General features: G+C 46.5%; 1 protein-coding gene and 1 non-coding gene across 2 annotated transcripts in view; one reads left to right on the top strand and one right to left on the bottom strand.

Annotated features, from left to right (window-relative positions):
* CLASP1 (cytoplasmic linker associated protein 1) overlaps positions 1-27,907 on the top strand; it is a 265,864-nt gene that overhangs the window by 66,842 nt on the left and 171,115 nt on the right. Inside the window, exons 3-4 of the mRNA XM_057745852.1 lie at positions 25,884-25,962; positions 27,317-27,420. Coding sequence (XP_057601835.1) covers positions 25,884-25,962; positions 27,317-27,420 — 183 coding nt within the window. The remainder of the gene's footprint in view (positions 1-25,883; positions 25,963-27,316; positions 27,421-27,907) is intronic.
* On the bottom strand, positions 25,204-25,329 carry LOC130859745 (U4atac minor spliceosomal RNA). The gene has a single exon (XR_009055298.1). It is a non-coding gene; the product is annotated as a U4atac minor spliceosomal RNA (small nuclear RNA).

The following is a 27,907-nucleotide window of genomic DNA, read 5'->3' as shown; positions in this document are numbered from 1 at the left end:
CTTGTTCCTCTGCTTCCTGCCATGGTAGTAGCTTCCAACAGTGAAAAGGGACACTTTTTACTCTGTTAACCAGATGGTATCAACTGTCCATTTCCTCTCTCAGAGAGAGAGAGAGTGAGAGCACACTTAAAAACTGACTCACATGCTGCAGGCTTTTTGGGGACGGGCCCTTGCATTGTTAGTGATATTTAGATACTTGGATACCTTTTTTCCCCCCATGCCCTTAAAACTGAAACTAAAACAGCAACTTTGAGATATTCATGTTTATCTCTATTTTACAGAGGAGGAAACTGAGGCACACAGAGGAAATAATTTACCCAGAGTTACACAGCTAGTAAGTAGAACAGTCTAGGTCCAAAGTCTGCATTCTCTACCACTGTGCAGTATTGTCATGTCAGTTTAAAAACAAGATCAGCCATGGTTCCTGGAACCAACCTTACATTTTTTTTTTAATTTTTAAAATTTATTTTATTGAAATATACTTGATTTACAGTGTTATGTTAATTTCTGCTTTACAGCAAAGTTATTCAGTTTTACATATATATTCTTTTTCCTATTCTTTTCCATTATGATTTATCACAGGATATTGAATATAGTCCCCTGTGCTCTACAGTAGGACCTTATTGTTTACCCATTCTATATACAGTAGTTTGCACCTGCTAATCCCAACCTCGCAGTCCATCCCTCTCCACTCCCCCTGGAACCAACCTTTTAGAATCCTGTCTTAGAGGATATATGACACCAGCCCAGGACACTAAAAGGCTGCTACTTATCACCCCTGTCCCTCCAAACTCTGCCACGCCCCCAACTAAAACTTGCAGAGAGGGTTTGTGTCCCCCAGGATGTCAGCAGCAAGTGAAGGCAGGACCTGACAGGTACAGAAGGCTTCCTGTGATGTGTGCTGGGCCTTGTTGGATCCTGGAAAGGAGCTCTTGGACTTCAGTTCAGCACAATGACTGTGTCTGTCATGGTGACCCTGAGACATCATAAAGGTTTAGTTCCAGAACATTCTCTGTAGTAGATGTTAGGAGATTTCCATGAACTAAATAAGGAAGTTCAGACTTTTGGGATCAGTGCTAGGTGTCTTTGCTAAAGATGCTGTGCTTATTAAAGAAATGTTTCTTGAATTTGTCCTTCCACCTGTCTAGAATGCAACTTGTTCCTTAGGTGACGTCAAAGGCACTTTGAGTTTTCTGAGGGTCATTAACAAAATCTGATTAGACTGGCCCAGTGTGAGGGCGGCGGCAAGGCTCCTAAGGCCACCCCTTCTGGTGCCTCGGTAACGACTGCCCCCAGGGGTCACGAGGGAGGGAGCCCGAGACTTCCTGACCCTCAGGGCAGAGACAGCTCCCCAACCCTTCCGGCTGGGCTCTGTGAGCCCCCTCTCCTGTCGCTCTTCAGCCATGAACCCAAGATCCTGTTCCACATTGTGAAGTTCTCTGGGCAAGTGTGTGGGCCCTTCTGTTCTGTACTGGACCTTTCCCTGCTTGGCTTTCAGTGAACATTTAATAGTAAGAAAAGGAAGGCCTTAATCTTCCTCTCTTTTTTGTTTCACTGGTATAAAAGTGTGCAACTCTTAGAATTTCATCAGTCCATTGAAACTTTTCCAGTCTACTAAACCCCATCTAAGAAGACAAAGGTAGTCACATTAAGGAAGAGACATTGTAGCGTCTTACCCAAGATAGATCATTGAACCCTTGGTGTTATGTGGGGCTCTGTAAGTATTTCTTTTCTTTCTTAATACCTCTTTATAATCCAAATTTCTCTTTTAGTTCCTCGGCTTAATCATAGCATGATGAGAGGATAATTGGGTTACAGATTTATTTGCCCATTTCACAAATTTGCTTTGAGAACAGGAGATGTGCCGGTTGTTGAGGAGGGAAAGTTATGCTCTGGCTTCTGAACAAGAGCTTATAGCAGAGTCAGTGTGGTGTGCGTCAGAGGACCTTGTGTTTGACGGGACCGCTGACCAGTTAGGAGAGGTGCCCGCAGACAGCCCCAGGCTTCCCTTCTGTGGGAGGAGGCTGCGAAAGCCCCCCTGCCGTGGTGGCCTGGGAGCTGGATCTTAACAGATGGGTAGGATTTCGGCAGGTGTGGCTGGAACAGGCTGGGAAGATTCCACCTGGACGGGGTTGGTCTCTGAGGCCACGGGCGCTGCCCTCCCCGGTCACGTGGAGTTCCAGGAGGCCTCGACTGGGTTCACCCTGAGAGCCGGGCACTTACACAGGGCCTGGCCCATGGCCGCACTCGTGAAGCTGGCGGGGATGATGGCAGAAGCTGATGTTCACTGGACAGTTCTCTGTCCCAGGCCTTTGCTGAGCTCTTGTAGGCAAGTCATTTCACTTTGTCCTCATGGCCATCTCGTCAGTTACTGTTGTAATTCCCCTTCAGTGGGTGAAGGTACGTTGTACAGCTGGCATCGGACACCCGGCTACTGGGTTCAGAACCCAAACTCTTCAGCAGAACCGTGCTTCCTAGAAGGACAGGCTGGGGCTGGATCTGGAGGGTGAGAATGCCACACCCAGGCTCCTAAGCTGGGGTTCCAACAGGCTGTGAAGGATTTGGAGCAGGCTTCTAGGGTGTTCCATGTCGGAAAGTTAAAAACTTATGGTGGTGTCTGAGCTGACTTGGGGATGACTAGGAGTTACTAGGAAATAGCTCAGTGAGATGAGCGCTGGTGAGATTGGGCGTGGATTGGTTACTGGCGTGCTGGGGGATGTTGGGTAATAATTGAGCCCTTGGCATTGGAATGTAGATATTATCACCTAACTTCATAGTGGCATCTGAGAGTGATTTAAACTTGAGCTTGTGCTTTGCACACAACAGGTTCTTAAGATAATAAATTGATTGCATTTTCTCTACAATGCCTGCCGTGTTGGAACTTTGTCCCTGAGCTAAGGATGTCCTGTGTCCGACATCGGAGGCATTATGCTTGTGAATGGTACCTTTTCAGTTCTCTGCCATAGCTCCCCGTGAGAGCAGAGCCTTTCAGAAAAAGAGAGAGGCCCGGGTCATTTCCATTAAATGTTTATATTTGATAGACTAGCAGTTTTAACACAGAGTATAGTGCAGTACAGAACACGTTACAACGCGTTGTAACTGTGTTGTTCATAAAGTAATGCCAGGATTTACGAGAGTGAGAATTCAGATTATACCCCTAGCGTGTGCTCTGATAATAGGGCCCAAGAAGTGCATGGCCCTTTGAGGTCGGTCAGGCCAAAGACTCCCCTGATTTCCTCTCCCATTTCTCTTCTTGTTTCCGCCCCTCCTCCGCCTCCACGGTGGAAGAACCTTGAAACAATTGCTTCCCAGGCACCTGAGTGGTTTGTGGACTGGTTTCGTTAGGATTGTTTGGTAGCTTGGATTAACCCAGTGAAATCTAAGACGGGGGCTGAAGAGCCATTAATAGGATGCACAGCTGTCAGTCTCAGCGAAGCCGGGGCTGGGAGCCAGTGGAACCCTTTCGCAAGCTCCTTTCTGGCTTTGGCCTTCCCAGAAGCAACCCTGCAGGACGTCTTCACTTGTGCTTTCTGGGGGTTGTCTCCTCAGATCAGAAACAGACTGGGGTGGGAGAGGGTTGGGCTGGGAGTTTGGGGTTAGCAGATGCAAACTATTCTATAGAGAACGGATAAACAGCAAGGTCCTGCTGTAGAGCACAGGGGACTATATTCAATATCCTGTGATAAACCACAATGGAAAAGAACATAAGGAAGAATGTATATATTTATTACTGAGTCACTTTGCTGTACAGCAGAAATTAACACAACATTGTAAGTCAACTACACTTCAATAAAAAAAAAAAGAAAAGAAACAGACCCTGGGGCTCTTGTTTAGTACCTTCCCTGTGGATGACGTGTGACAAGCTTTCCCAAAAGGGAAAGAAAGGGCTTAGAACAAGTTTTAGATGCTCCCTCTTTGGGTATCATGACTCTCAGTATCGCTGTAAACATGCAGACCGGAGGGGGCAGGTCTCCCAGCCGTGACCCGTGACCCTCGAGCTGTGCTGGGCGTCACTCAGCGGGGGAGCAGCCGGGTGGGCCGCCCTGCAGGGGGAAGGTCTGGGCTCTTGGCACGGGAGCAGCTGTCGCCACGGCTCTCGGGCCCTTGGACAGCCCTCCCCAGCCAGGACGAGGCGGGACGGGGAAGGTCCCGGGGAGCTCACGGGGAGGCGGCTTGAGGGCAGGGCGCCAGTTGTCTGCGGATATGGAGGAGCTTCATTTCAAAAATCATTTAGAGAGGTTTTTTCTTTTTTAATGAAAAAAGGTGCGCCTCGTTTTCCAAGCGCGCACCCGCCACTTATGGCTGGGCCGGTGCCCCCTGGAGTTTGCGACAGGGCGCCCTGGTAGGAACAGTTCACAAGAGTGTTTTCGATAGCTTTAGAACGACTGGAGAAGGTGGTCACGTCTGTTGCCCAGCCAGCATTTGCTGGTGGCATCGGGAGCAGAATAGGGCATTGCCCCGGCCTTGAAGGGCCACCTGCCTCGGGAGCCCATCTGTCCTTTTCACCTGAGCCCGTCCCCGTTTATGCCTGTTGTCCTGGTATCATTGTTAACTGTACCCCCATTGATACCCAGAATGGCCCAGTGTGGAGGAGAAATTATTTGCTTACCTTACTCACAGTCTAGTGGCGAGAGGCAAATATGTAAACACATATCACAGAACTTTCATGGGAACGAGACCCCCTCCCCTGCCCTGGTGGCCTTTCCACCTCCCTCGGGGCCCCCATCTACCTGCTTTCTCCTCCTCCTTGTCCCACTGTCCCGACCACTTCCGGCCCATAGCTGCCCACAGGGCCCAGAACTTATTCAGGGTCCAGGCGGATGAGTGCCCATCCCCGCCAGAGCCCCTTTGGAGCAGATTTTGGGGGATGGCCTCCCCTCTTTTCTTCTCCTGGAATTGTCTTTGGGGAGAATTTTCATTTACTGTTAGCCATTTCAGTTCCCCCTAGTCCCGCACCTCCCTAGGTTGTTTTGGAAAGACTCTTCCGTGCTTCGATGCTGTCATTTTGATGAGCTGTCAGGAGGAAAGGTGGATACTCATGTGTGCTTGGGGTCCTGCTTTCAGCTCCCCACGCTGCTGGGCTCTGCTTCCTACCTGCCTCCACCCCTGGGAAGACGACACTGTGCTCCAGGAGGAGCTGGGCTGTGGAGCCCCTCAGACTTGGCTGTGAGGAAAGGCAATAAGGCTGTCCCTGAGATGGGGAAGCCGAGCACAGGATGGCGTCTGAGGCCCCTTCTGCCCGAAACCTTCAGTAATTCCTCTGCAGTGGTTTTGAGTTAGGGAGACACCTTGATTGTAGAAGTCAAACCACTTTAGGGTCATGATGAGCGATCCTTGGTGCTGGGCTGCAGAGATGAGTTGACAGAGTCTTAGAACAGAATGGGAATCCTCAAGGAGCCTTTGTGGAAGAATGGATACGGGTCAGCTTTTCTCTTCCTTTTGTTTTTCATCCATGCCTTTGAGCAGGTAGTGAATTCCTCATTTGAAATAATCCCATTGTGAATTTTTCATTTTTATCCTTCACCCTTTCTAGTTTTATTTTCCCCCCTGAAGTGTGGTCCTGCCTACTTTTGAAATTTGGAATCAGAATTAGATATAAGTAGGAGGTGGTATAGAAGAAGCTGGCTTCCCCAGAGCTGAGAATTCACCCCCAGTTCCTAGGGCCTTTTTGTTTTCTAAGAGGCTGGAAGTTAGAAAAAATTAGAGCAGCAGATTTATTTTGATTTCTCTGTCCTGAGTTTAGCTTTCTACACTAGAACAAGTTGGCTTATTTTTCAGGAGTGAATTCATTAAGTGTGCAGGCGTGTATATTTTTTTACTTTTTGGCAAGGCTGCCGTGCCTTGTGTGTTTGAAAGCATGAATGAATGCGTGGACCGGAAGAGGAGGGTCTTGACCTACAAGGGCGGCTTCTGCCGGTTCTTCCTGCCTCGTCTCTCTCTAGCTGTTGTCCTCTGATAACATCACCTGGCTCCTACTTGCCTCTTTTTTTCAAGGTGACATAGGCACTTGCAGCAAATCATCAGGCAGTCATTTTACAGCAGAGAGAGGAGCTGAGACCCAGGAGGGACCGCTGACTCTCTTCCCAGGTTCTGCAAGAACAAAATCAAACAAAGGCAGGGAAGCTTCCCTGTACCCAGCCGAGTCATTGAGAGCCAGAGCTTGAAAACAAAGCCCGAACAGCAGCGAAACACCAGAGGACAAAGCCCAGCTTAAGTGAAGCTTGCCTGTTGTGTTTCTGCGCTCGTGTTTGATCCCCTCTAAATAATTGAAGAATTTGGGACAGCTCCAAAAAGGAAATATCTCCCAGTCGTATCCACCTGAAAGTGTTTGGAGGAGCTGTTCAGTATGCCACCAGTTGAATTTTCATGGAAAAAAAGGACTCGGTGTCGTAGCAACTCTGTCGTGTTCTAGCCCGACTCTGGCTTTGGAGTTGTTCTTCTCTGGGTGACTTGATAAATCAGTGAAAGGCAGAATTCAGGAAAAGGGAGAGAGGTGTATGGGGAGAACCAGCATACTGACTGGCTGGTTCAGGGCCGTGTGCTAAGTGTAAGCACCTCCTCTGAGTCAGCTCTTCTGGTCCTGGGAGGAGGGCACATCTCCTCCTGTAGGCGTTCATAGCACAGGAGAGCAGGTGGCTACAGTCAGGCCCTGCGCTGGGCTTTGCTCTAAGGAGGCAGAGGAGGACCAGCTTGTCAGGCTCTTTCACTAGAGTCCGTAGTAAAGAAATCTAGTTTATGTTGCAACCCATAGGAACACCTTAGGACTCAGGGGACAGATGTTCCATCCTGAGAGAAACCCCAGGACACAGGAACACCTTCTCTCACATGAAGCCCTAACAGAAATGAAGCCTCCAGCACCTGTGCTGGGAGTTGCTGATTCCCTCATGAAAAGCACTTCCCCTCTGGTTTTAGCATGCCTGTACTGGCAGCCTGGTAGCGACCCCGATCCTTGACCTTCAACCCTCGTGGATACACCAGACAGGAGGAAGTGATGATCTTCCACAAGAGAGAACAGTGAACATACTAATTATAGCTTTTAAAAGCCCTTTAAATACCTACATTATCCTTTATTTAGGAAGCCTGGACTCTCCTTCATTTCATGTGCAAATGTCTTTTTTTTTTTTTTAGATACGTATTTTTTAAATTTATTTGGCTGTGTTGGGTCTTAGTTGCGGCACGTGGGCTTCTCTTTAGTTGAGGCGCACGGGCTTAGCTGCCCCACGGCATGTGGGATCTTAGTTCCCCGACCAGGGATTGAACCCACATCCCCTGCATGGGAAGGCAGATTCTTAACCACTGGACCACCAAGGGAGTCCTTGTCTCTGAGTTTTCCTTTGACTCTGGTTGTGTGAGATCAGTGCCTCTCAAGATACTCGTAAGTCACTGCAGTATTTGGGGGTAGGGGGAGGAGGACCTTAGGATGGGGTGTGCAGTGAGGGATTCTTCTTCCCAGAGAGTTTAGTCACGAGTCTTACTCCTGATTCAGGAGAGATGGATCTTAAAGATCAAAGATATAGGCACCTGTAAAACTTTTCTTTAACTTGGTATTACAAACAGTTTCAGACCCACACAGAAGTAGAGTGTTGTAATGAATCCACACACACCCTCTTCTGGCTGCAGTGGTGGTCAGTCCTCGCTACCCTCACAATGCCTGTTCCTGAAGAGATGCACCTGGAGATGGAAATAACTGGAGGCAGAGGGAAGCTCTCACGCATGGATCCCCTCCACTCTGCAGACCAAACCCGGCCAGAAGACAGCCTTCCATTCTTTACCGGCCAGCAGCCTCTCAGGGATTTAGATTTGCTTAAATTTAAAATATTGAAGAATTTTGTGTTGTGACTGTCAAACTGCAAAATTACAGATGCTCGTTGTGAAAGTTTTATAATGCAGAGAGGAAGTACAAGGTGAAAGGCTTGTTTCCCCTCATACAAACAATGCATGCAGGTTTAAAAAAAAATAGGGCCATATATACATAAAGCTCTGCAGCTTTTTGTTTGTTTAACTCAGTTTCATAATATGGCTTGTCAATTTCTGCAGAGAAAGGCAGCTAGAATTTTGATAGCAAATAAATCTAGATCAACTTAAGGAATGTTGCCATCCTAACAATATTGCCTTCTGTTCCATGAACAAAGAATGTGTTTCCATTTATTTAGGCCTTCTTGAATTTCTTTCAGCAGTGTTTTGTAGTTTTCAGTGTACAATTCTTGAGCTTTTTGGTTTAACTTTATTCGTAAGCATATTCTTTTTGGTGCTATTGTAAATGGAATTGTTTTCTTAATTTCATTTTTGGATTGTTCATTGCTAGTGTATTCATTATTATTTTTAACTGTGCAGCTAGAACACATCCATATGTAACTAATTTATCCAGTTATCTATTGATGAATATTTAGGATTATTTTTAATGTTTTCCTTTCACAAAATAATGCTGTAGTGGCCATTGTGTGTACACTGTACTATTTTGCAGTGTGTTATAGTTTCTGAAATTGATTCCTAGAGATGAACTTGCTGGGCCAAAGTTTATACATATGAAAAATTTGATAGATAACAGATTGTGTCTGATATCTATCAAAGTGCTGTCTCAGTTGCACTTACTGAGCTTGCAAGCAGCTTATGTTAGTATCTATTTCCCTGAACCCTCCCCAAACACAGGAGATTATTAACTTTTTAAAAATGTATCTTGGGAGTTCCCTGGTTGCCTAGTGGTTAGGATTCTGGGCTTTCACTGCTGTGGCCTGGGTTCAGTCCCTGGGCGGAGAACTGAAATCCCACCAGCCACACGGCATGGCCAAAAAATAACATAAGGTAGTGTTAAATAGAATGAGTAAAAAATGTATCTCAATCTGATAGGTTATAAATGGTGTATCATTATTTTGGTTCGCAATTCTTTGGTTATAAAGGAGATTGAGTACCTTTTATTTCATTCATTCATTCATTCATTTATTTATTTATTATTTTTGGCTGCACTGGGTCTTAGTTGAGGCGTGTAGGCTCTTCATTGCGGCCCATGGGCTTCTCTCTAGTTGTGGCATGCGGGCCCAGTAGTTGCTTGCAGGCTTACTTGCCCCGAGGTATGTGGGATCTTAGTTTCCTGGCCAGGGATGGAACCTGTGTCCCTGAATTGGAACGGATTCTTAACCACTGGATCACCAGGGAAGTCCCTTTTAATGTTAATTGATTTTTAGAATAGAATGAATGGTCTATTGGATGTCTTTTGCTCATTTAAAATTTTTGTGTTTTTTTCCTTATTTGTAGGTTTTAAAAAGTATCATGGATATAATCCTTCACTGTATATTTTACAGATATTTTTTGCCCAATTTGTTGTTTCTTTTTTGCTTGTGTTTATTCTTATCTTTCCTGTTTAGGAATATGACATTTCTCTTCATTTATCTGTGCCCATTAGTAAATTTTTTTTAATCGTTTTCTTCACAAAAGTCTTATGGTTCAGTCCTAATTATTTTAGGTTTTTGTTGCAGTTGTGAATTTGATTTTTTTCCATTAAACTTTCTTCCTGGTTCCAATTGATGTAATAAAAAAGGCACAGATTTTTCCATATTTGTAGATTTGGCCATTTATTCTCTTGTCAGTTCTAATTTTCGGTTGATTCTCTTGCATTTTTTCAGTAGACAGTTATTTTTTTTTGCAAGTAATGATAATGATGTTTCAATGTTTTAGTTCCTTTCTCTATGCTTTCTCTTTTTGTACTGTATTGCTAAGTCCTCTCAGAACGGTAATAGGAATACACCTGTATCCCCATCCTATTCCAGACGCTAATGAGAGTGCCCTTGGTGTTTTCGATCTGGTGTACTGCTGTTGATTTCTAGTAGGATACTTCTGATTTGTTGAAAGATGTTTCCTCCAGTTCTTTAACCGCTAATAGATCATAATCATAATCAAAAGCAAAAATGAGAGTTAAAGGTTTTCTTTCTTTTTATTCATTTCCACTGAGCGTTTTTATTCTGGTGCTGAGCTTTGTTTTGTTTTTTTTTGGTTTTTTTTGGGTGTGCCGTGCAGCATGTGGAATCTTAGTTCTCCGACCAGGGATTGAACCCGTGCACCCTGCATTGGGAGCACAGAGGTGCAGAGTCTTAACCACTGGCCCTCCAGGGGAGTCCCTGGGCCTCCCTCTTCTCTGTACACTTTCCTGCCTGCACCTTTATTGTTCATGATTTCCCTTCTCCCATTCCCCACAACAATCCAGGGCAGCCTAATCCATTTATTTTACAAATATTTTGACTGTTTATGATGGACAGAGTATTCCACTTGTGTTAAGGTTTCTGGGGGTTGGTTGCAAGTGGCCATCAGCATACCCCAGCACCTGACAGCTGCCCAGTCAAAAGAATTTTCTATCAAAACTGCTATGAAACACTAACTGCAGTTAATTCCCTGCATCTCTGTCTGCCACGTCACACTCGGGCAGGCCTGGAATCATCAGGCTTTGGCCACCATGTTCTAGCATCTCGCCTGGTGTCCTCCAACTCCTCCTCTGCCGTCCTTTCTCTGATGTGTCCTGAAACGTGTATCAGTTATAAACACATTCCTTTATATTCTTAATCTCCTCCTTCAGTCTATAAAATATGCTTGTGTGTCTGCCATTCTAAGAAGAAACAACCACCACCTTTACTTGGCCAGCGGAGTCTTCAGGCCGCCGTACTGAGTTCTGCCTGCCACTTGCAGTTTCCCCCATTCAGTCACCACCCGACACCCCCGCTCCTCTTCGTTCCACGTGTTTGACCTCTCCTCCTGTGAATTTGCGGGTGGACTTAAGAATTGCCTAAGCCAGAGCCCTTTCCACCTTGATCTTACGTGACTTCTTACCTGATCAAGCCCTGTTTGGTGAAGCTGTCTTCTTCACTGGCTTTGGATGCCACCTGAGTTAGTTCTTTTCTTCTACCAGCTCTTTCTCACCTACTTCATAGATACAGCCTCCTCCAGCCCCTGCAAATATGGGGCTTCATTAAGATGCCAGCCTCAGCCTTCTCTCTTTGCGTGCTGTGTGTTCTCACTGGGGACTGTCATTCATGTGTGTCTTCCCAGAGCTGTCTCTGCAGCCTACACTTCCTTCCTGTGCTTTGGATAGCAGACATGATCCTGCCTGCGGGATATTTCTGTGTTGATGTCCCATCAGGCCTGGAGCTCAACATGTCAGAAACATGTCAGCTCCTTCTGCTGTCACACAGACCTCAGGGTGTGACATGACCATCAGCTCTGTTGCTCAGCCCAGAAACCTGCCGTCTCTGCCTTCGTTACACCCAGAGTCCTCCCTGTCTCTAGTTCAGCCTCCCCATCTTTGCAAAAACGAGCTTTCAAAACTGCATGTATGTCATTCCTCTATCACACTCTTATCCTCATCGTGTCCTCCTTCCATTCCATCCCCTGCTTTCTTCCAAACTTTCAAATCTTTCAGTGGTTCGCCAACACCTCAGGATGAAATTTCTAAGTTTTTGTGATGCTTTCTTTGAACTTTGTTTTATCTCTTGAGATGGTGACAGAGACTTCCTAATTTCTAGAATAACCTCCAGCCGTTGTCATGTGCTATTCATTGCCTAACAGCTGGGTTTGACTTGCTGCTGTTATGAACTTCTATCTCTTATAAGTGGGATTGGATGTTTCCTTAACTTCGCATGTGATCCTTACCCAGTTTTGTAGTAGAGTTCTGCTAGCTTTTAGAGTGAATTGGGACTCTTCTACCTCTCAGTGCTAGAAAGTTTGTGGGTGGAGAGCTCACTTCTCACAGGGTGGAAAGGAAGAATGGTTTCTTCGGGTTTGACGCTGGTGAGCACAGCCATGTCACCAACAGGGACAGTGCTATTTTGAATCCAGCACTAAGTGAGGAAACAGTTGCAGGGGGAAAGGAAGCACTGCAGACGGTGTAAACCATTTTGCAGCTCACATAGCTACAGGCCTTCTAAGATTGACCTTTGCCATTTTCGATTTGTCCCTTGGTTCGCCCTGTGAATACTCTGAAGACTTAAAAAAAAAAGTGTGAAAGTATACATAACATAAAACTTACCTCTTTAATTGCTTTTTAATCGTACACCGTAGTGGCTTTAAGTATATTCACAGTGTTGTTCAACCACCACCACTGTTCATCTCCAGAACTTTTTCATCATCCTGCACTGCATCCATTAAACAATAACTTCCCGTTTCCCCCTCCCACCAGCCTCTGGTAACCACTACTTTCCTTTCTTTCTGTTTTTCTTTAATTGAAGCATCGATGATTTACAATATTATGTTAGTTTCAAGTGTACAGCGTGCACTATTCTACTTTCTGTCTCTAATTATCTGCCATTCCTCGGTACCTCCTATATATGGAATCATACAATATGTGTCCTTTTGTGTCTGGTTTATTTCACTTGGCTTAACATTTGCACATACTCTTGAACTTGATTTTCACCTGGGAATGAAGGGGAGGACGGGCCACGTTTACTATGTGTGGTTCACTGTGCCCAGCAGTTGAAATTGATTGCTTCTGTAATTCTCCCAGTCACCTGCAGAAGGGCGTATTAGGTACCCCATCTTACAGATGCATACACAGACTTTGAGATGTTAACTTTCTTGAGGGCCCATGGCTAGTAACTCTGGTGGCGCCATGTTTTGAACCCAGTTTTGTCTGACTCCAAAGCCTACTTACTTTATTCTCTGTCTGCCGCTTGGATTCAACTCCCCCCCCCATTATTGGTTTCTGAAGATTGAACCTTCTGCTGGGCTTGTCTGGAGCTGTGTGGTTTGCGCATCTTACCGGTGTGGTTCACACCTTGCCTACCTCTGTCACAGTGACCTGAAAGCTTTCTCCTTGAGTTCAGACAGAGGATGGCCGTCGGCTACTCTGGGTAGTAGTTTTGCTGATTGGTGCAGTTCAGTGAATTGATTTTCCATAAAATGTTCTTAAGATATCTAGCCCCGTGGAAGCTTCGATTCGCAAGATCATTCTTACAAAGCATCCTGAGCAGAGTGTGGTGGGATTTGGCGAGCTCTGAAATCCTTCGTAATTTGAAGTCTAAGGGACTTGGGAATATGTTGTTTTCATTATCACTTTTCCCTTGACTGCAATAAGGTGCTTCCTGAAAAGTGGGGCCTGGAGCATTTCTTTCTGTTCTGTTGTTCCCTCATTTCCCATCAGGGTGACGTAAAACTCCTCACAGTTGAGGCCACCTTCTTCACCTTTTAGATGAGTGGGCTTCATTGTGGACACAGGGTGGGCCCTGGCACTGCAGTAAGTGAATTTTCCAAATGAGAAATAAAACATATTGACGGGGTTCCTGTCTTTATTCAACAAATAAGGTTCTATACTAGCAACAAATGATTAGATACAAATTCCTCTGGGGGAAAGAACCCATAAGCAAGTCGACTGAGTGAGTTTTACAGACTGTTACAGTGAGAGGTGCTTTGGAGAGAAATAAAGCTGAGGGGTGCGTACATGTGCACGATAGTTAGCAGGGCTCAGAGCCGGCTTGGCTGAGAACAAGGCTTTGGGACAGAGACTGGGGGCGTGCTGGGACGGGCTGTGTGGCAGCCTTGGGGAAGGGCGCTCCAGGTAGACAGAGTGTCTGGTGCAGAGAGGGCACAGCCAGGAGGCCAGTGAGGGGAGGGGCGGCTGCTGGGAAGACCAGTTCTTACCCAGCATGGGAACCATCGCGGGTTTTCAACAGAGGACATGATATGACTTAACGTTTAGAGGGACATTCTGGCCGTGTGATGAGAATAGATGGAAGGGAGCCCAGGGTGGAGATAAGGATCCAAACAGGGTAAAGTGGGACTTCCCTGGTGGCACAGTGGTTAAGAGTCTACCTGCCAATGCAGGGGACACAGGTTCCATCCCTGGTCCGGGAAGATCCCACATGCCTCGGAGCAACTAAGCCCGTGCACCACAACTGCTGAGCCTGCTCTCTAGAGCCCATGAACCACAACTCCTGAGCCCATGTGCTGCAACTACTGTAGCTTGTTCTTCTTCTGCATCAAGAGAAGCCACCTCAATGAGAAACTCGCGCACCGCAATGAAGAGTAGCCCCCGCTCTCCACAACTAGTGGAAGCCCACGTGCAGCAGTGAAGACTCAATGCAGCACCCCCCCAAAAAAACAGAAACATTGGGTTCAAACAGGGTAAAGTGACAGTGCTTTGCTGTCAGTCACTGTGTTTGGGATTGTTGATTGGAGTGCGTAGCTCATACCATTCACAGCATCCCCCCGTCTTACCCCGGCACCCCCCTGTCCACCTCGTCCAAATTTGGTTGATGCTGATGACTCAGAGATGAGGAAGATGCGGAGCCAGCCTTTAGGGAGTGCTCACCTGGACTCCAGGCACTAGAGAAATAGATGGTTTAACGAACTGGAGGTGGCAGCCGCTGGAAGAGCGGTGTGTAGTGGGTGTGCAGGAAGCACCAATTTCCGTCCCGGGCTGGTGGGTGTAGGTGCGAGGGCGCCCGAGTGGAGGTTGATGCTTGAAGTCAGCCTTGAGAGGAATGGGAGCGACATGGGGAAGGCACAGTGCTTCCGGCGGGGACCTGTGGCAGTGATAACACGTTGCATTCCAGAAATCTGGGCGATGACTGGGCGGGCAGCAGAGAGAACTGAGGTTCACGGATGCAGGCGCTCTTCAGAGGGTTCTCCGCAGCACCGTGGGCCTCCTGGCCTGCTCCGGCTGCACTGCTCTCCATCACAACCCAGCTCCCGACCCAGCCATTGGCCTTGCTTCCTTCTGCAACAGGCAACATTTCTGGGTCGTTTCTGGATTGATAGATTACAAATACCTACCTTTGGCAGGTGTGATGAATTCTTCCACGATCCAGTCACCAGAAAGATCAGAGTAGAGTTCTTTTAAACCTAGTAACTGATATATATGTATATATTTTTTACAGCTTTACTAAAGTATAGTTTACGTAATATGACATTTACCTGTTAAGTGTACAGTTCAGTTATTTTTTAGTAAATTTACAGAGTTGTACAAGCACCACCACAATCTAATGTTAGAGCATTTCTCCATCACTCTAAAAGATCCCTCATACCAGCTGCAGTCATTCCCCACCCCCAGCTGCAGGCGACCCATTGATCTGTTTTCTGTCTCTGTAGATTTGCGTTTTCTGAGCATTTCATATAAATGGGATCACACAGTATATAGTCTGTGTGATCCCATTTTATGTCTGATTTTTTTAAATTTCATTTTTATTTTTGGCTGCATTGGGTCTTCATTGCTGCACGCGCGCTTTCTCTAGTTGTGGTGAGTTGGCTTCTCATTGCAGTGGCTTCCCTTGTTGTGGAGCACGGGCTCTAGGCATGCAGGCTTCAGTACCTGCAGCACGTGGGCTCAGTTGTTGTGGCTCGAGAGCTCTAGAGCGCAGGCTTAGTAGTTGTGGTGCACAGGCTTAGTTGCTCCGCAGCATGTGGGATCTTCCCGGACCAGGGCTCAAACCCGTGCTCCCTGTGTTGGCAGGCAGATTCTTAACCACTGCGCCACCAGGGAAGCCCTGTGTCTGATTTCTTTATCTGCTTTGCGAGGTTTGTGAGTATTATCATGTGTGTCAGCACTAGTTCGTTCCTCTTTGCTGTTGAATGGTATCTGACTGTGGATGCTCCACATTCATCAGTTACTGGGTACCTGGATTAGTACCACGTACCCAGTAACTGGCTGTTAAGAGTAGTGCCCACTTTTTTGCCAGAAGTTCAACCAGTAGGCAGAGGGTTCTCTGGGATAAGTGCACACAAGAGTGATTTCGGTTTTGGGAGTTTCCTTACAAACGTAGTGTTCTTGTTTTGCCCTTTTGTAAGGCTAATGGGGTGGTGACTATTATCTGAGCCACATACTAGCTGAGTGACCTTGCCCAGTGCCTGTTTCCGGATCTGTGAAGTAGGGATATTTATAGGTGTGGTGCTTGGCTCCGGGCATTGTGAGCATTAAGATAATGAAGAGACTATGTGCAAGGAAACGATTAATTTCCCCCATCCCCCCCCCCCCCCCCACACCTCCACACCCCCACACCCACCATGTGCTGTCCCTGGGGAAGTGGTAGGAATGAGAGAGGCTGTGTAAGGACCACCCTGCTTGGAGTAGTTTGTGGTCTTGGTGAGAGGTGCGGGGTGCAGGTGCAGGAGTAGAGGCCAGGATGGACCCCAGAGGCTGGAAAAGCTCCCAGTCTGGGCTAGCTGGGAGGGGAGTGTGGTGGAGGGCTCTTAGGAGACCCCATAGGCCTGGCTGGCTGGCTGGCTGGGGGCTGCTGGAGGAGAGGAGTGGGGAGGTCAGCATATTGGTAGAGTTTTGAAAGCCTACATGGGAAGCTTGGGTCTTTGTTTAATCCCTTTGACAAGGGTGTTGGTGCCTGGTTGCACGTTTATGCCGTGTGTCTGGATGAGAGAGGTTGCGGATTTAGGGGTCTTTGGCCAGATTTGAGCCATGAAGTGCTTTCTTTGGGTTCCCCAGTCCTTTACATTCATTCAGAAAGTTGCCAGTGTTGAAAATCTGGAGATCCGGCCACACTAGCCTTAATTCCCACCTGGTGCCATGTGAGCACAGCTTCCGGAGGCGTTCCGGTTTCCATGGTTACAAGCTGCCTCCCATCTCCCTGCTTGAGTTTGAAGCCCTGGGTCTAGAGCTGCGTGGCCGGCACAGTAGCCACGTGCTCCGTGTGGCTGTTGAAAGTTACATTAAGTAACTTGATGTTTTAAGCAGAATTTAAGGTTCTTGCTCCCATTCACACAAGGCATGCTTCACTTGCTCAGTGCCTGCAGGGGGTTAGCGGCCGGTCAGTGGACACTGATTGGGACACTCCCGTCGCTGCTGAGCATTGTGTGGGCTGGTCCAGATCTTTGAACCAAGGTTACTAACTCTGCCTCCCACCGTGTTCAGCCCCAGCCTCCTGGCCTCGCTGGGCCTGCTGCTCATGTGTAACATGAAGTGTTTTGATGACGGATGACCTGAAGTTCCTTTCTAATGGTGACACCCTGGTGTGTGGGCAACAACAGGTAACAAGCCTATCACTCCGTGAGTCCCATTAATCTGATATTAGGTATTATATTTTAACAGGCTTTTGTGGCTCACAACCTGTCTCGGAGGCCTTTCCAGAAGAGGGATTGAAAGAGTAGGCTGTCCAGAGGCGTCTCACTGGGATACGTGTCCCAGGGCTCCCTGGGTGATGCTTTGAAGGATAACAAGTTTGGGTGAATACTTCTCCCGTCTCCTGTGAATACTGACCTTGTCACACTGTTCTTGGGTATCTGTGTGGTGTTCTTGTCCTTGGGATGCTAAGTGAGTGCATCGTAAGAGTACTAATTAATTTCCTCCTTATTTAATAAAGTTGCCGTGTAGAGTCTTAAAATAACAAAAAAGTGTATAGAGTCGGCAGTCCCACAGGGCACCTAGCGCATTATGGTAAAAATAATGCTAGTCAGGTGCACAGTGTATGTTCTTTTTCAGAACTCATCCTGAGGAGGTAGGAGCACATGTGCGGAAGTGTGTACCCATCACAGTATTGATTAAAATGATGACAGGGGGTAGGGGCTTGGCGGGTCGGTCCAGATTGTGCCGCCTGCACTCAGTGGATGTCATCCAGCCACTGAAAATGGAGTGTAGCTCTGTATGTATTCATCTGGGGCGACTTCCGTGGCGTATGAAGCGTTTCTGAGGAACTCACTGCACACACCCGCACACGTGTGCATCCGCGATGTCTCGACGGACAGTGGTCAGAACGTTGATAGGGTGTCGTTGGGTGATAAGATATCCAGCGCCCTTACTTTCTTCTTTGGGCTTATGCCCCCCCTCCCCCGCCGCCCCGGGTTGTTCCTCTCTTTCCTCTGTAGGCTGTGCTGTTTTGTTTTTGTTTTTTTTGAAAGTGATACTCTCATAAAGAAGGTAACAGACACTTCTTGAGTGCCTACTGTATGCCAGGCATTTTGTTAAAACTCTTAACCCTCCTGTGTACTCTTTGTGGTAAAGGTGTTATTTTTCTGACTTTGCTGATGAAGCACATGAAGCCTGGAGACAGCAGCTCGGTTGGGCAGTAGATGCGGCAGAGCTGGCATTCAAGCCCAGATCTGTACTCAGAGCCCCCTTGGACTTTTTCCTGTATTGGGCATTGTCAGAGCATCAGAGACATTTGAAGCTGAGACCAGCTTTGTCTGGTACTGGCAGAGAAGCAATGTGACCTGCCCAAGGTCTTCAGCTAGCTAGAGAGAGGTGAGGAGGACTAAAAGATGGGGTTTTGTGATATTGTGATTGTGCTGTACTGAGAATAGCCTTGATCAAGTCAGGAGGTCTCTCCACCCCCCGTTTGGTCACTGTCCAGACTTAATGACTTTGGGTAAATCTTTTCCCCTCTTTTTGAATTTTCCTCATTTGCAAAAATGAGGCTAATATGTTCCACATCTCAGGTTATTGTGAGGTTATTCAGATTCATCCAGAAGTGCCCTTAAAAACAATAAAGCACAATTTGAGTGCAAAACATTATTTATACTCCAGCCAGTCCAGTCTTCTGAGACTCAAGAAATCACCTGTTCTTCCAACGTAGCTTGTCCCTTTTGGACATGTTTTGGGGAAAAGGATTTAGAATTTCTGTCATCATTGAGCAGATGTCATACTGTGGAGAGAAAACTGTGGTGGGTTCCCTTTTGGTGCTTTGACTTGTAGTTTGGAAAGTAAGTAAGGCAGAGGCAAGGTCCAGGCCACTTGTCATGGACTTATATGTAGGTTGAGTGGTCCAGGGTCACTCCCACTTTTCTGGTTTTTAAAACCTTAAAAAAAATTGTGAACTATGTATAGAAAGTGCACCATGTACAAAGGCATGGTTTAATGAGTTGTGTAAAGCTAACAGCTGTTTAATTGCTGCTCAGGACAAGCTTTGGCCCATGGCCAGCTTCCCCCAAATCCACCACTCTCCCGACTTGTGTGGTATCACTTTCTTGCTTTTCTTTTTAGTTTTATCTAAATATGCACCTTAAAATTACAGTTTATGTTTGCTTGTTGTTGGACTTACATACGTGTGTGTGCTTTGTGTCTGGCCTTTTCCCTCATTGTTATGAGATTTATCTGCATGTTGAGCATAGCTTTGGTTCATTGACTTTGATTGATTATTGTATTCCCTGGCATGAAAACCACAGCTTTCACAGTCTACAGTAGACGGACTTACGGACTTCCAGTTTTTGGCTATTATGAATCGTGCCACTCTGGGCATTTTTGTGCATTTCTCCTGTTGTACATATGCAAGCACTTCTGTTGGGCATATTCCTAGCAGTGGAGTAGCTGCATATGTATCTTCAAATCTGGGAGATATGCCAAGATGTTTTCTGAAGTGTTAGTTGTACCAATTTACATTCCTACCAGCATGTGTGAGAGTTTCCGTGGTGACACGTTCTTGTCAACACTTGGTCTTGTCGGTCTTTAATTTTAGCCATTCAGGGACTATGTAGTAGGGTCTCATTATATTTTAACTTGTGTTTCTCTGATGAGTAATGGTGCTTGAACAACTTTGCATTTATTTATCAACATTGATATCCTTTGTGAAGGGCCAGTTCAGATATTTTGCCAATTTTTCTCCTGGGTTGCCTGTTGATGGGGCTTGTAGACGATCTGTATATTTTCTAGAATCAAGCCAGTTGTTGCTTATTTGTTTTATAAATCTCTCTTTCCAATGCGACTTGCCTTGCACTTTCTTAGGTTGTTTTGGTACACGACAGTTCTTAATTTTCATTTGGTGCAGTGCATCAATCTTTCTTTTAATGGTTTATGTTTATTGTGTCCTGATATTTTCCCCTATCCTGGGATCATGAAACTGTTTTCCTGTGTCATTTTCTAACAGTTTTATTGTTTCGTTTTCCACACATATCTATAACCAGGAGTTCATTTTTATGTATTGCGTGAGATAGGAGTCAGTTTCTTTTTTATTCCAGATAGATGTTCATTTGACCCAGGGTTCTCACTCCTCTGTGGTGCCTACTTTTTCATAAAGAAAGTGCCCATATATGCATGAGTTTGTTTCTTTGTTCTGTTGCTATATTCGTCTTTTCTTGAGCTGATAGCACATTCTTGCTGTTTTGTGATAAATCTTGACATACCGTGGGGGTGAGTGTTACCACTTTGTGTCCTGCCATTTGCATTTTCACATAGATTTTGGAATCAGCTTGTGAACTTCCTAAAGAGCAATTATAGTTGGGATTTTTAATGGAATTTTATGAGTAGATCAATTTGGGAAAAATGGAAGTTTTGCAGTACTGAGTATTAGAGTCTGTAGTTTATCTCTCCATTTATTTTGGTCATCTTTAATTTTTTTTAATTGTTCCATAGCTTTTGAGGTAGAAATTTATTTTAGCTAGATTTATTCCTAGGTGTTAATTTTTGTGTGATTAAAAATGGAAACTTAAAATTTCCTTTTTTGCTTGTTGTTGGTATAGAAATGTAACTGATTTATATATATATATATATAGACTTTGTATTAAACAGTCTTGCTAAACTCACTTATTTTATAATATACCTGCAGATCTTTTGGGTTTTCTACTTATAATTTCTATTAATAATGACAATTTTGTTTCTACTCTATGATTTTTACACCTTTACTTTTTTTTCTTGCCATGAAGCTTTAGCTAGGACCTCAGATACAGTGTTGAAAAGAAATGGCAGAATGGATATTTTTGTCCTATTCCCCATATCAAAAGGAAAGTTTTTAGTATTTCATCAAGTATGATGCTTGGTTTGACACTTGGATCAAAAATTGGCTGTTTTCACCTTTTAGCTGTTGTGAATAATGTTGCTCAGGATGTGAGTGTGCAAGTATCTGTTGGAGTCCCTGCTTTCACTTCTTTTGGGTTTATACCCGGAGGTGGAATTGCTGGATCATACGGTAATTTGGTGTTTAAGTTTTCGGGGCCCTCCATACCATTTCCACAGTGACTGCACCACTGTCCCTTCCTACCAGCAGCGAATGCGCAAGAGCCCCAATTTCCCCACATCCTCACCAACACTTGTTGCTTTCTGTTTTTTGTTTTTGTTTTTTGCAGATAATAGTGACCCAAAGGGGTTTCAGCTATTGCTTCTTACCTACTGTTGCTGACCTCTACTTTTGAACTCCATTTAAACTTATGTTAGTTCTATTTTCTCTGCCCTTAGTCTCTTATCTACTCTTTTGAATTTTCCATCCTTTTGTCTCTCTGGGCTTCATTCTGGATTTTTTCTGCAGACTTAGTTTCCTGTTTAATTCTCTCTTCACCTACATCCAGTGTGTTTTTAAGCCCCTCCTTTTAAAAATATATGTCACTTTTCAAAAACAGTCATTTCTTTTCCCACAATTTTAATCGTGTGTTTTGTCTTCTTCATAGTAAGAATTGCTATTTTAACATCTATTTCTAATTATTCTCATATGCATAGTTCATAGGAGTCTTTGTTTTTGCTAATTTTCATTTATAGCTGTCCTGTGTGCCTGGTTATCTTTGGTTATGTTTTGGACATTGTATTTGTGAGAATTGTTTACAGAAGTAAATTGAGGACTAGACTAGGATTATGTTCTCTCCATCCAGCAGTGATTTGTGTTTTTATCTGCCAAGGGCTTTAGGGAACCAGCAATCTAATAAGATCATTTCTGTCTGCTGTCAGGGATTGGTATTTTTCTGGGTCACCCAGATTCTTGGAAACTTGTCTGCAGTACATCTGGAGGCGGTTTTTTTTCCAGTTCACTCTCCCAATGTATAGCCATTTGGATTTCCCACCCAAGGTGTAGGGGGTTATCTGGGCCGCCAGTCTTTGAGAGCTCTGGAATGTATGTTCTAGATCCAAGTGGTTGTCACAAGTAATGCTCAGTGTCTCGGTTGCCCCGTCCCAGTATGTAAATGGCCCTCGGGTAAAAGTGGACGATTTGCTGCAGGCTTGTCTCTCTGGACTTTGGTTTTCTTATGTTTTGTGACCTGGTAGTTTTTCTGTGACTTCTTAGTTCTCTGATGTTTCCAAGCAGATGTTCTTTTATATGATATGCAGCATTTGTAGTTGTTTTCAGTGTGAGGGGTGGTCTGAGTTTCTTAGCCATTATCACCTCCTTTTTAAAGGCATCTTTTAAAAGTTGTAGGATAAAGGAACTGTGTTGGACCTTGAGAACACACCTGTTCCAAACTAATGTATTACTAGTCAATAGAGTAGGAGTTTACTGATCGCTTTTGCCACGAACCCAGTATTGTGCTATACAGTATGGAAATTTCAAGGAAATACAAGGGCATGGTATTCCTTACATTCAAGGAGTTTAGCAGGGGGGACAAGTATAAACTCAGAAAATTAAATACAATATTGAAGGAGGTGCTCTAGGATCATGCAGTATTGATGGCAGAGTGGGGGCTGTGAGCCTGACCCTCTGCCCCCCCCCCCCCCCCCCCCCGCCCCGGCCATCTTCCCTGTGATGGGCACAGTGCCCTGTCACTCCCCATTTATATTCCAGCTCTTTGGTGGCTCCCTCCCTGTATGCAAGACCTGTCTGAGGCCCTTTTGGAGCTGCCTCCCCTGCCCCCTCCCAGCCCCCTATGCTCCAGCTGTTCCCCTCCTCCCACCTTCGAGTGCACTCTTCCCTCTGCTGGGAGGTCTTCTCTTCCTTTGGTGTGAGGCCAGTTCTTCAAAGCTTATTAGCCTTGTGCAGTGTAAGCCCTTCTGGGAAGCCTCCTCTGGGAAGCCAGCCCAGTCCCTGTCCCCAGGAATCATAGGTGTGGCCTCCACTGACCAGGAATCAGTACCTATAGCCTCTGGCAATGGCAGTGACAATGATCTGGTGCTAACAGCCCGCATGTGGCCCTTTCCCTGCACCAAGCACTATTTCAAGCATTTCATGTACACACAGTGACCTACGAGGTAGCTGTTACTGTTTTCCTCTATTTAACAGGTCAGAAAATTGAGGCACAGAGAGGCTTCACGGCTCCTAATTAGGGTGGTCTTCTGGGCAATGATTTTATTCATTTATCCCTTTCTTCAGTAGGGAAATGGGGACATAGAAGGGCCTGAGCTGTGAAGATAAACATTCATGGTGGCGATTCCCTTCCTGCCCCACTGGGGCTGTGACTAAGGGTGCCCTAGACAAGTGTGTACGGTGGTTGATTCTGCTGTGAAGGTGCCTGGCCTCTGCTTCCGCCTCTCTGGTCCTAGTTCTCTGGGGCTTGGCTGTATCTGTCAGCCTCATCTTCCCACACAGTCTCTGGACTCCCCCAGTCTATCTGGGTGAGACATTTGGAGAATGTTGCTGTCTAGGATTTAGCCAGGCCTGTCCGGGTCGGACCTGCTAGTAAACCTCTGTCCCGGAAAGGCTTAAAGTCTGATTCCCCCAAATTCCACAGGTGGGTGTACCGACACAGGCTGTCATATCTGAAAAGACCATAGTCCTCTTACATCTAAGTCTTGCGGGAATTATGAAGGCACGTGGTAAGAACTGAAGGCAGGTATTAATAGTTCTGTAATGAGTAACTCCCACTTCCAACCAGTAGCGCATCCAGACAGATGCTTAGGATTTCATTAGGGAAAAGCCAGTTGCAGATAATTGAGAGACTGCTCTTTTTAAAAGCTAAACTTAAGTTTTTAGCACAATTTTGGATTTACAGAAAAATTGCAAAGATAGTAGAGTCCCCCACGTATCGCACACCCGGCCCCCCATCATATATCATTAACCTCTAACACTAGTGTGGTGTATTTGTTAAAATTAATAATGAAATACTGATAGATTATTATTAACTAAAGTCAATAGTTTATTCAGGTCTTGTTTCTTCTTTTTAAAAATTTATTTATTTTAATTTTTTTAATGTATTGGCTACATTTGGTCTTTGTTGCTATGCGTGGGCTTTCTGTAGTTGCAGAGAGCAGGGGCTGCTCTTCATTGCAGTGCATGGGCTTCTTATTGCAGAGCCTGGGCTGTAGGTGTGCAGGCTTCAGTAGTTGTGGCACATGGGCTTAGTTGTGCGGCATGTGGGAATCTTCTCAGCCTAGGGCTTGAACCTGTGTCCCCTGCATTGGCAGGGGGATTCTTAGCCACTGCGCCACCAGGGAAGCCCTATTCAGGTCTTCTTAAGTTTTATCTAATGTCCTTTACCTATCACAGGATCCCATTCAGGATACCACACTCCATTTAATTGTGGTGTCTCTTAGGCTCCTTTTGGCGGTGAGGATTTGACTTTCCTTGTCTTTGATGACTTGGATGGTTTTGAGGTGTACTGATCAGGTGTTTTGCAGGATGTCCCTCTATTGGGATCTGATGTTATTATTTAGAGAGGCCTTCTGGGTTTTTAGGTGAACCATCACAGACCTAAAGTGACATTTTAATCACGTATAAAGCATACATACCGCCAACGTGGTTTATGGCTGTTGCTGTCGACCCTGATCATCTGGCTGCGGTACCGTTTGTACCACAGGCTTTTCCCATAGTACAGTTACTCCCCTCTACTTCTCTACTGTACTCTTTGAAAGGAAGTCAAAGCGTGGTACCTAATCATCTGCAGCTTATAAGTAAAGTCATTTTAAAGTGTTTTATACCATTACAGACGGAAACCTGTCAGAAACCAAAGCTCTCTGTATAAAAAGTTTTAAAAATTAGATCCTTTCGTATCTTCCTTTAGTATCTAACCTTCAGTATCGTCAAGTCGCCAGTCCCTTGCAAGAAACAGTATATGTATTGTGATTATTGGGCAAATTTTGATTCCTTCGTTTTGAAGGAGTGGATTTAAGGCTGAATAGAAAAGCCTGCAGTTTTTGCTTTTGCTGTCCGCAAAACGCAGGGGTGGGCAGATGCAAGGACTCACTATTATTACCTGAAGTGACGTCAGGGTAATTACTATTGCCCCAGTCTTGTTCGCTGGTGGTTCTGTGCAAACATCGGGTCGTTTTAGAACCGTTTCTAAAGTTGCACAACGCAGAAGGGCTTCCTAGTAGAAAGAAAGCTTGTAGGCCCGTGGTTCTAAAGGTGGGTAGTGGATGTGCAAACGTGGGGAGGAAGCTTAGAGTCACCAGTTACCCGTGTATTCGGGAAGACAACAGGTAAGCGAAAAGTTTCCCGGTGCTAATATGTGAAACGCGTACCCAGTCTAGGAAAGAGAAGACAAAGAAACAAGCACCCTGAAACTGAAACCGCTAGCAATTTACACAACTTAAACAATCTATAGTTCTTGTGTTCGAGCGCCATCTAGAGGCTGTGAGTATTTCGAGAACTGCGCTCAAGGTTTGCGGGAGAACTATCTTTTAAACTTGGAAATCGTGGAAAAGAAGTTTTTCTTTTTTCCAAAAATTGCACCTAGGTAAAGCAAGGCTTTTCCCGGTGCGGGCGTGTTGCATAGGCGTTAGCAGTACTGCCCTCGCTACACGCTCATCGGACAGTAACGCAACCCCAAGAAAAGGATGGTTGACGCGCGTTTTATTGCCGTCCCCGAGTACCAGGCGCCAAAACCGGGTAGGCTTGTGCCGACTAAGTCCCGCATCCCGCCGCAGCCGCCCGGCAGCCGGCGCACCTCTGCTGATCTCGGCCTCAGAAGCTCGCCACCAACGCCTCGTTTGGGGAGGCTTCGGAAGGTCGCAAAGAGGCCTCTCAGTGTTACCCAGAAGGCCGCGCGCCGGCCGCGAGCTGATTTGCATGCGTGCTCCCCACCGGGGCGGGGCCGACAGGGGCGGGGCTGCAGCGCGCGCTCTTGCCCTCGTGGGCGGGCGCCCGGGACTCAGCCGCAGGCTGTGGCGTTTGATTTGTGTCTCGCCACTGACTGTTTCGTGTTAGCGCTGTAAACAGCCCTTTCGAGCGAGAGCGGCCCTCTCCTGACACCCAGCTTAACCCTGCGGGTTTGCGCGCGCTCGGGCTTTCGGGCCGCATCTGAGCTAGAGATGCGGGGGCGCCCCGGGAGCCGGCGGGCGTGGGTGCCGCGCTCCCCGCGGGCGGCTGACGCGGGCCTGCTGTTTGCCGTTGCAGGTGGTTCTCCTGGGCATGGACATCCTGTCCGCGCTGGTCACCCGGCTGCAGGATCGGTTCAAGGCGCAGATCGGTACAGGTGAGCTCTCTCCCCCTCCAGCCCCCCGCCTTCGCTGGGCCTCGCCAAACCCTCCACTTGGCTGTACTCGCCTCCCACCTTTATCCCCTAGGCCCCTGAACCCCGCCCCCCCGGCCTGCCCCACCCCCTCCTGCATCTGTAGTTGCGGTGGCTGCACCGCTGCCCTCGCCCCCCTCCTGGGCGCGCCGGATCGCCATCTCTGCGCACCTGCTGCCGCCCCCCCCCCCCGCCCCCCGCCCATACCTTTCTGCTGGCTTCTTCCACCTTCCTGTTCTGGAACCAATTGTTATTTTTGTTTCTTATGCCAATTAGCCATCACGCTGTGGTGCCAACAAGCCCCGTTCGTCCCTGACCCTTCCCTTCCAGAGGCATTGCTTCCTCTCTGAAAGTCCTGCAGAGCCCATGTAGCTGTGTTGTTAGCAATTTGTTGGTATGACCGTTTCCACTTTGGCTGTAAATGCCATTTCAAGTGTGTGGTAAATGATCACTCTTACTTCGAAGGGAAAACAGTAAGTCAGAAAAATGAAATAAAAATAACCTCACATTTTGTAGATTGAGATGATTTACTTCCCGACCTTTGATTGGTACACATGTGTATGTTCTTCTCTGTTAAGTTTCTGGTCACTGTGCACCTTTAGATAAAGTCGTGAGCTCTTCCCTCGCTGGCACAAACCACCCATCCACAAATAAAAATCCCTGTTCGTTTTAGGAAATTGATATTTTAATAACATTCCGTTCCCCCCCTAAATTAGCTGAATTGTTCAGGGCTATCTCTTGTAAAAGAAATATTTATAGACTTTTAGAAGCAAAGTAATTGACCTCTGATACCCATATGCCCTTGGACTGGCAGTGAAGGCCCACCCCCAGCCCTGCGGAGGAAGGGCGGGCAGAGAGCTGCCTTCTGTCTGGTGAGCTGAGATAGAGGTTATATAAATAAGTAAAAAACAGATTGAGCCCTAAGTGCCCGTTCCTTCCACCCCTGAGCAGATGCGCTGGAGCCCCTTTGTCTTACCTGAATTTCCTTTTGTGTTGACTCTTCTCTGCCAAGGTCTTCCACTGACAGCCATTTGAATAGCATTTCAGCAGCTTAAAAACACCCTGACAGCTCCCTAGAGGAAGGTGGGGTAAGGGAGAAGACAACTAGTGTGTCCATGCAAAGGATTTTTGTGGATTCTCATAGTAGCTCCGATGGCTTTGAGCAGGAAGAGTAGAATTATAGGGGTTGGTGGGTTTAGAGTGACGTGCATCATCTAGGCCAGGATCTTGGGATATCTTGTTAATGGAGATAGCCACAGTTGGTGACGCAGACCACCAGAATAGGTTTTCATTTGATCAATTTCCATTTAATTTCCAGTGCTGCCGAGTTTAATAGACAGACTGGGCGATGCTAAAGACTCTGTGAGGGAACAAGACCAGGCCCTGCTGCTGAAGATCATGGATCAGGCTGCTAACCCCCAGGTGAGGCGGGCAGGGTCTGGGACGGCGAGTGCGGTGTGGGACGGCGAGCGCCTGTGTGCCTGCAGAGCGCCAGTGGGTTTCAGAGGAAACATTTCATGACATTTCATCGGGCCCCTCTTCCTCCCATAGTATATTTAAATAAACAGCAGAAGGTATACCTTTGAATGAGTTAGTGGACTTAACGTGGGTGTGGAGTGCTTGGTTTAGTCCATTAGACTCGCACTCATTACGTAACTGACTGCGTGACTCCAAAAAGATGCAGCTGTGGTGCCGGGGCAGTCAGAGGCCTGGCTGCAGCCCTGGTCCTTGTCTGCTGATGAGCTGGGGCTGCTGGGACGGACAGACAGGGACAGAGCCCTGCCCTATGGGTCCAGCTGTCCATCGTTGGGGGGGTGGGGCAGAGTGGGGCGGTATCAGGAAAAGCCTTCCCAGAAAAGGTAAAACCTGGATTGGCTTGAAAAGCCAAGCAGGTGATTGACTTGAGGAC

The sequence above is a fragment of the Hippopotamus amphibius genome, chromosome 8, assembly GCF_030028045.1.
Source record: "Hippopotamus amphibius kiboko isolate mHipAmp2 chromosome 8, mHipAmp2.hap2, whole genome shotgun sequence".
In the NCBI taxonomy this organism is placed as follows: Eukaryota; Metazoa; Chordata; class Mammalia; order Artiodactyla; family Hippopotamidae; genus Hippopotamus; species Hippopotamus amphibius.
The sequence above is the reverse complement of the archived record's forward strand: the minus strand, read 5'-3'. Positions and strand labels throughout refer to the sequence as shown.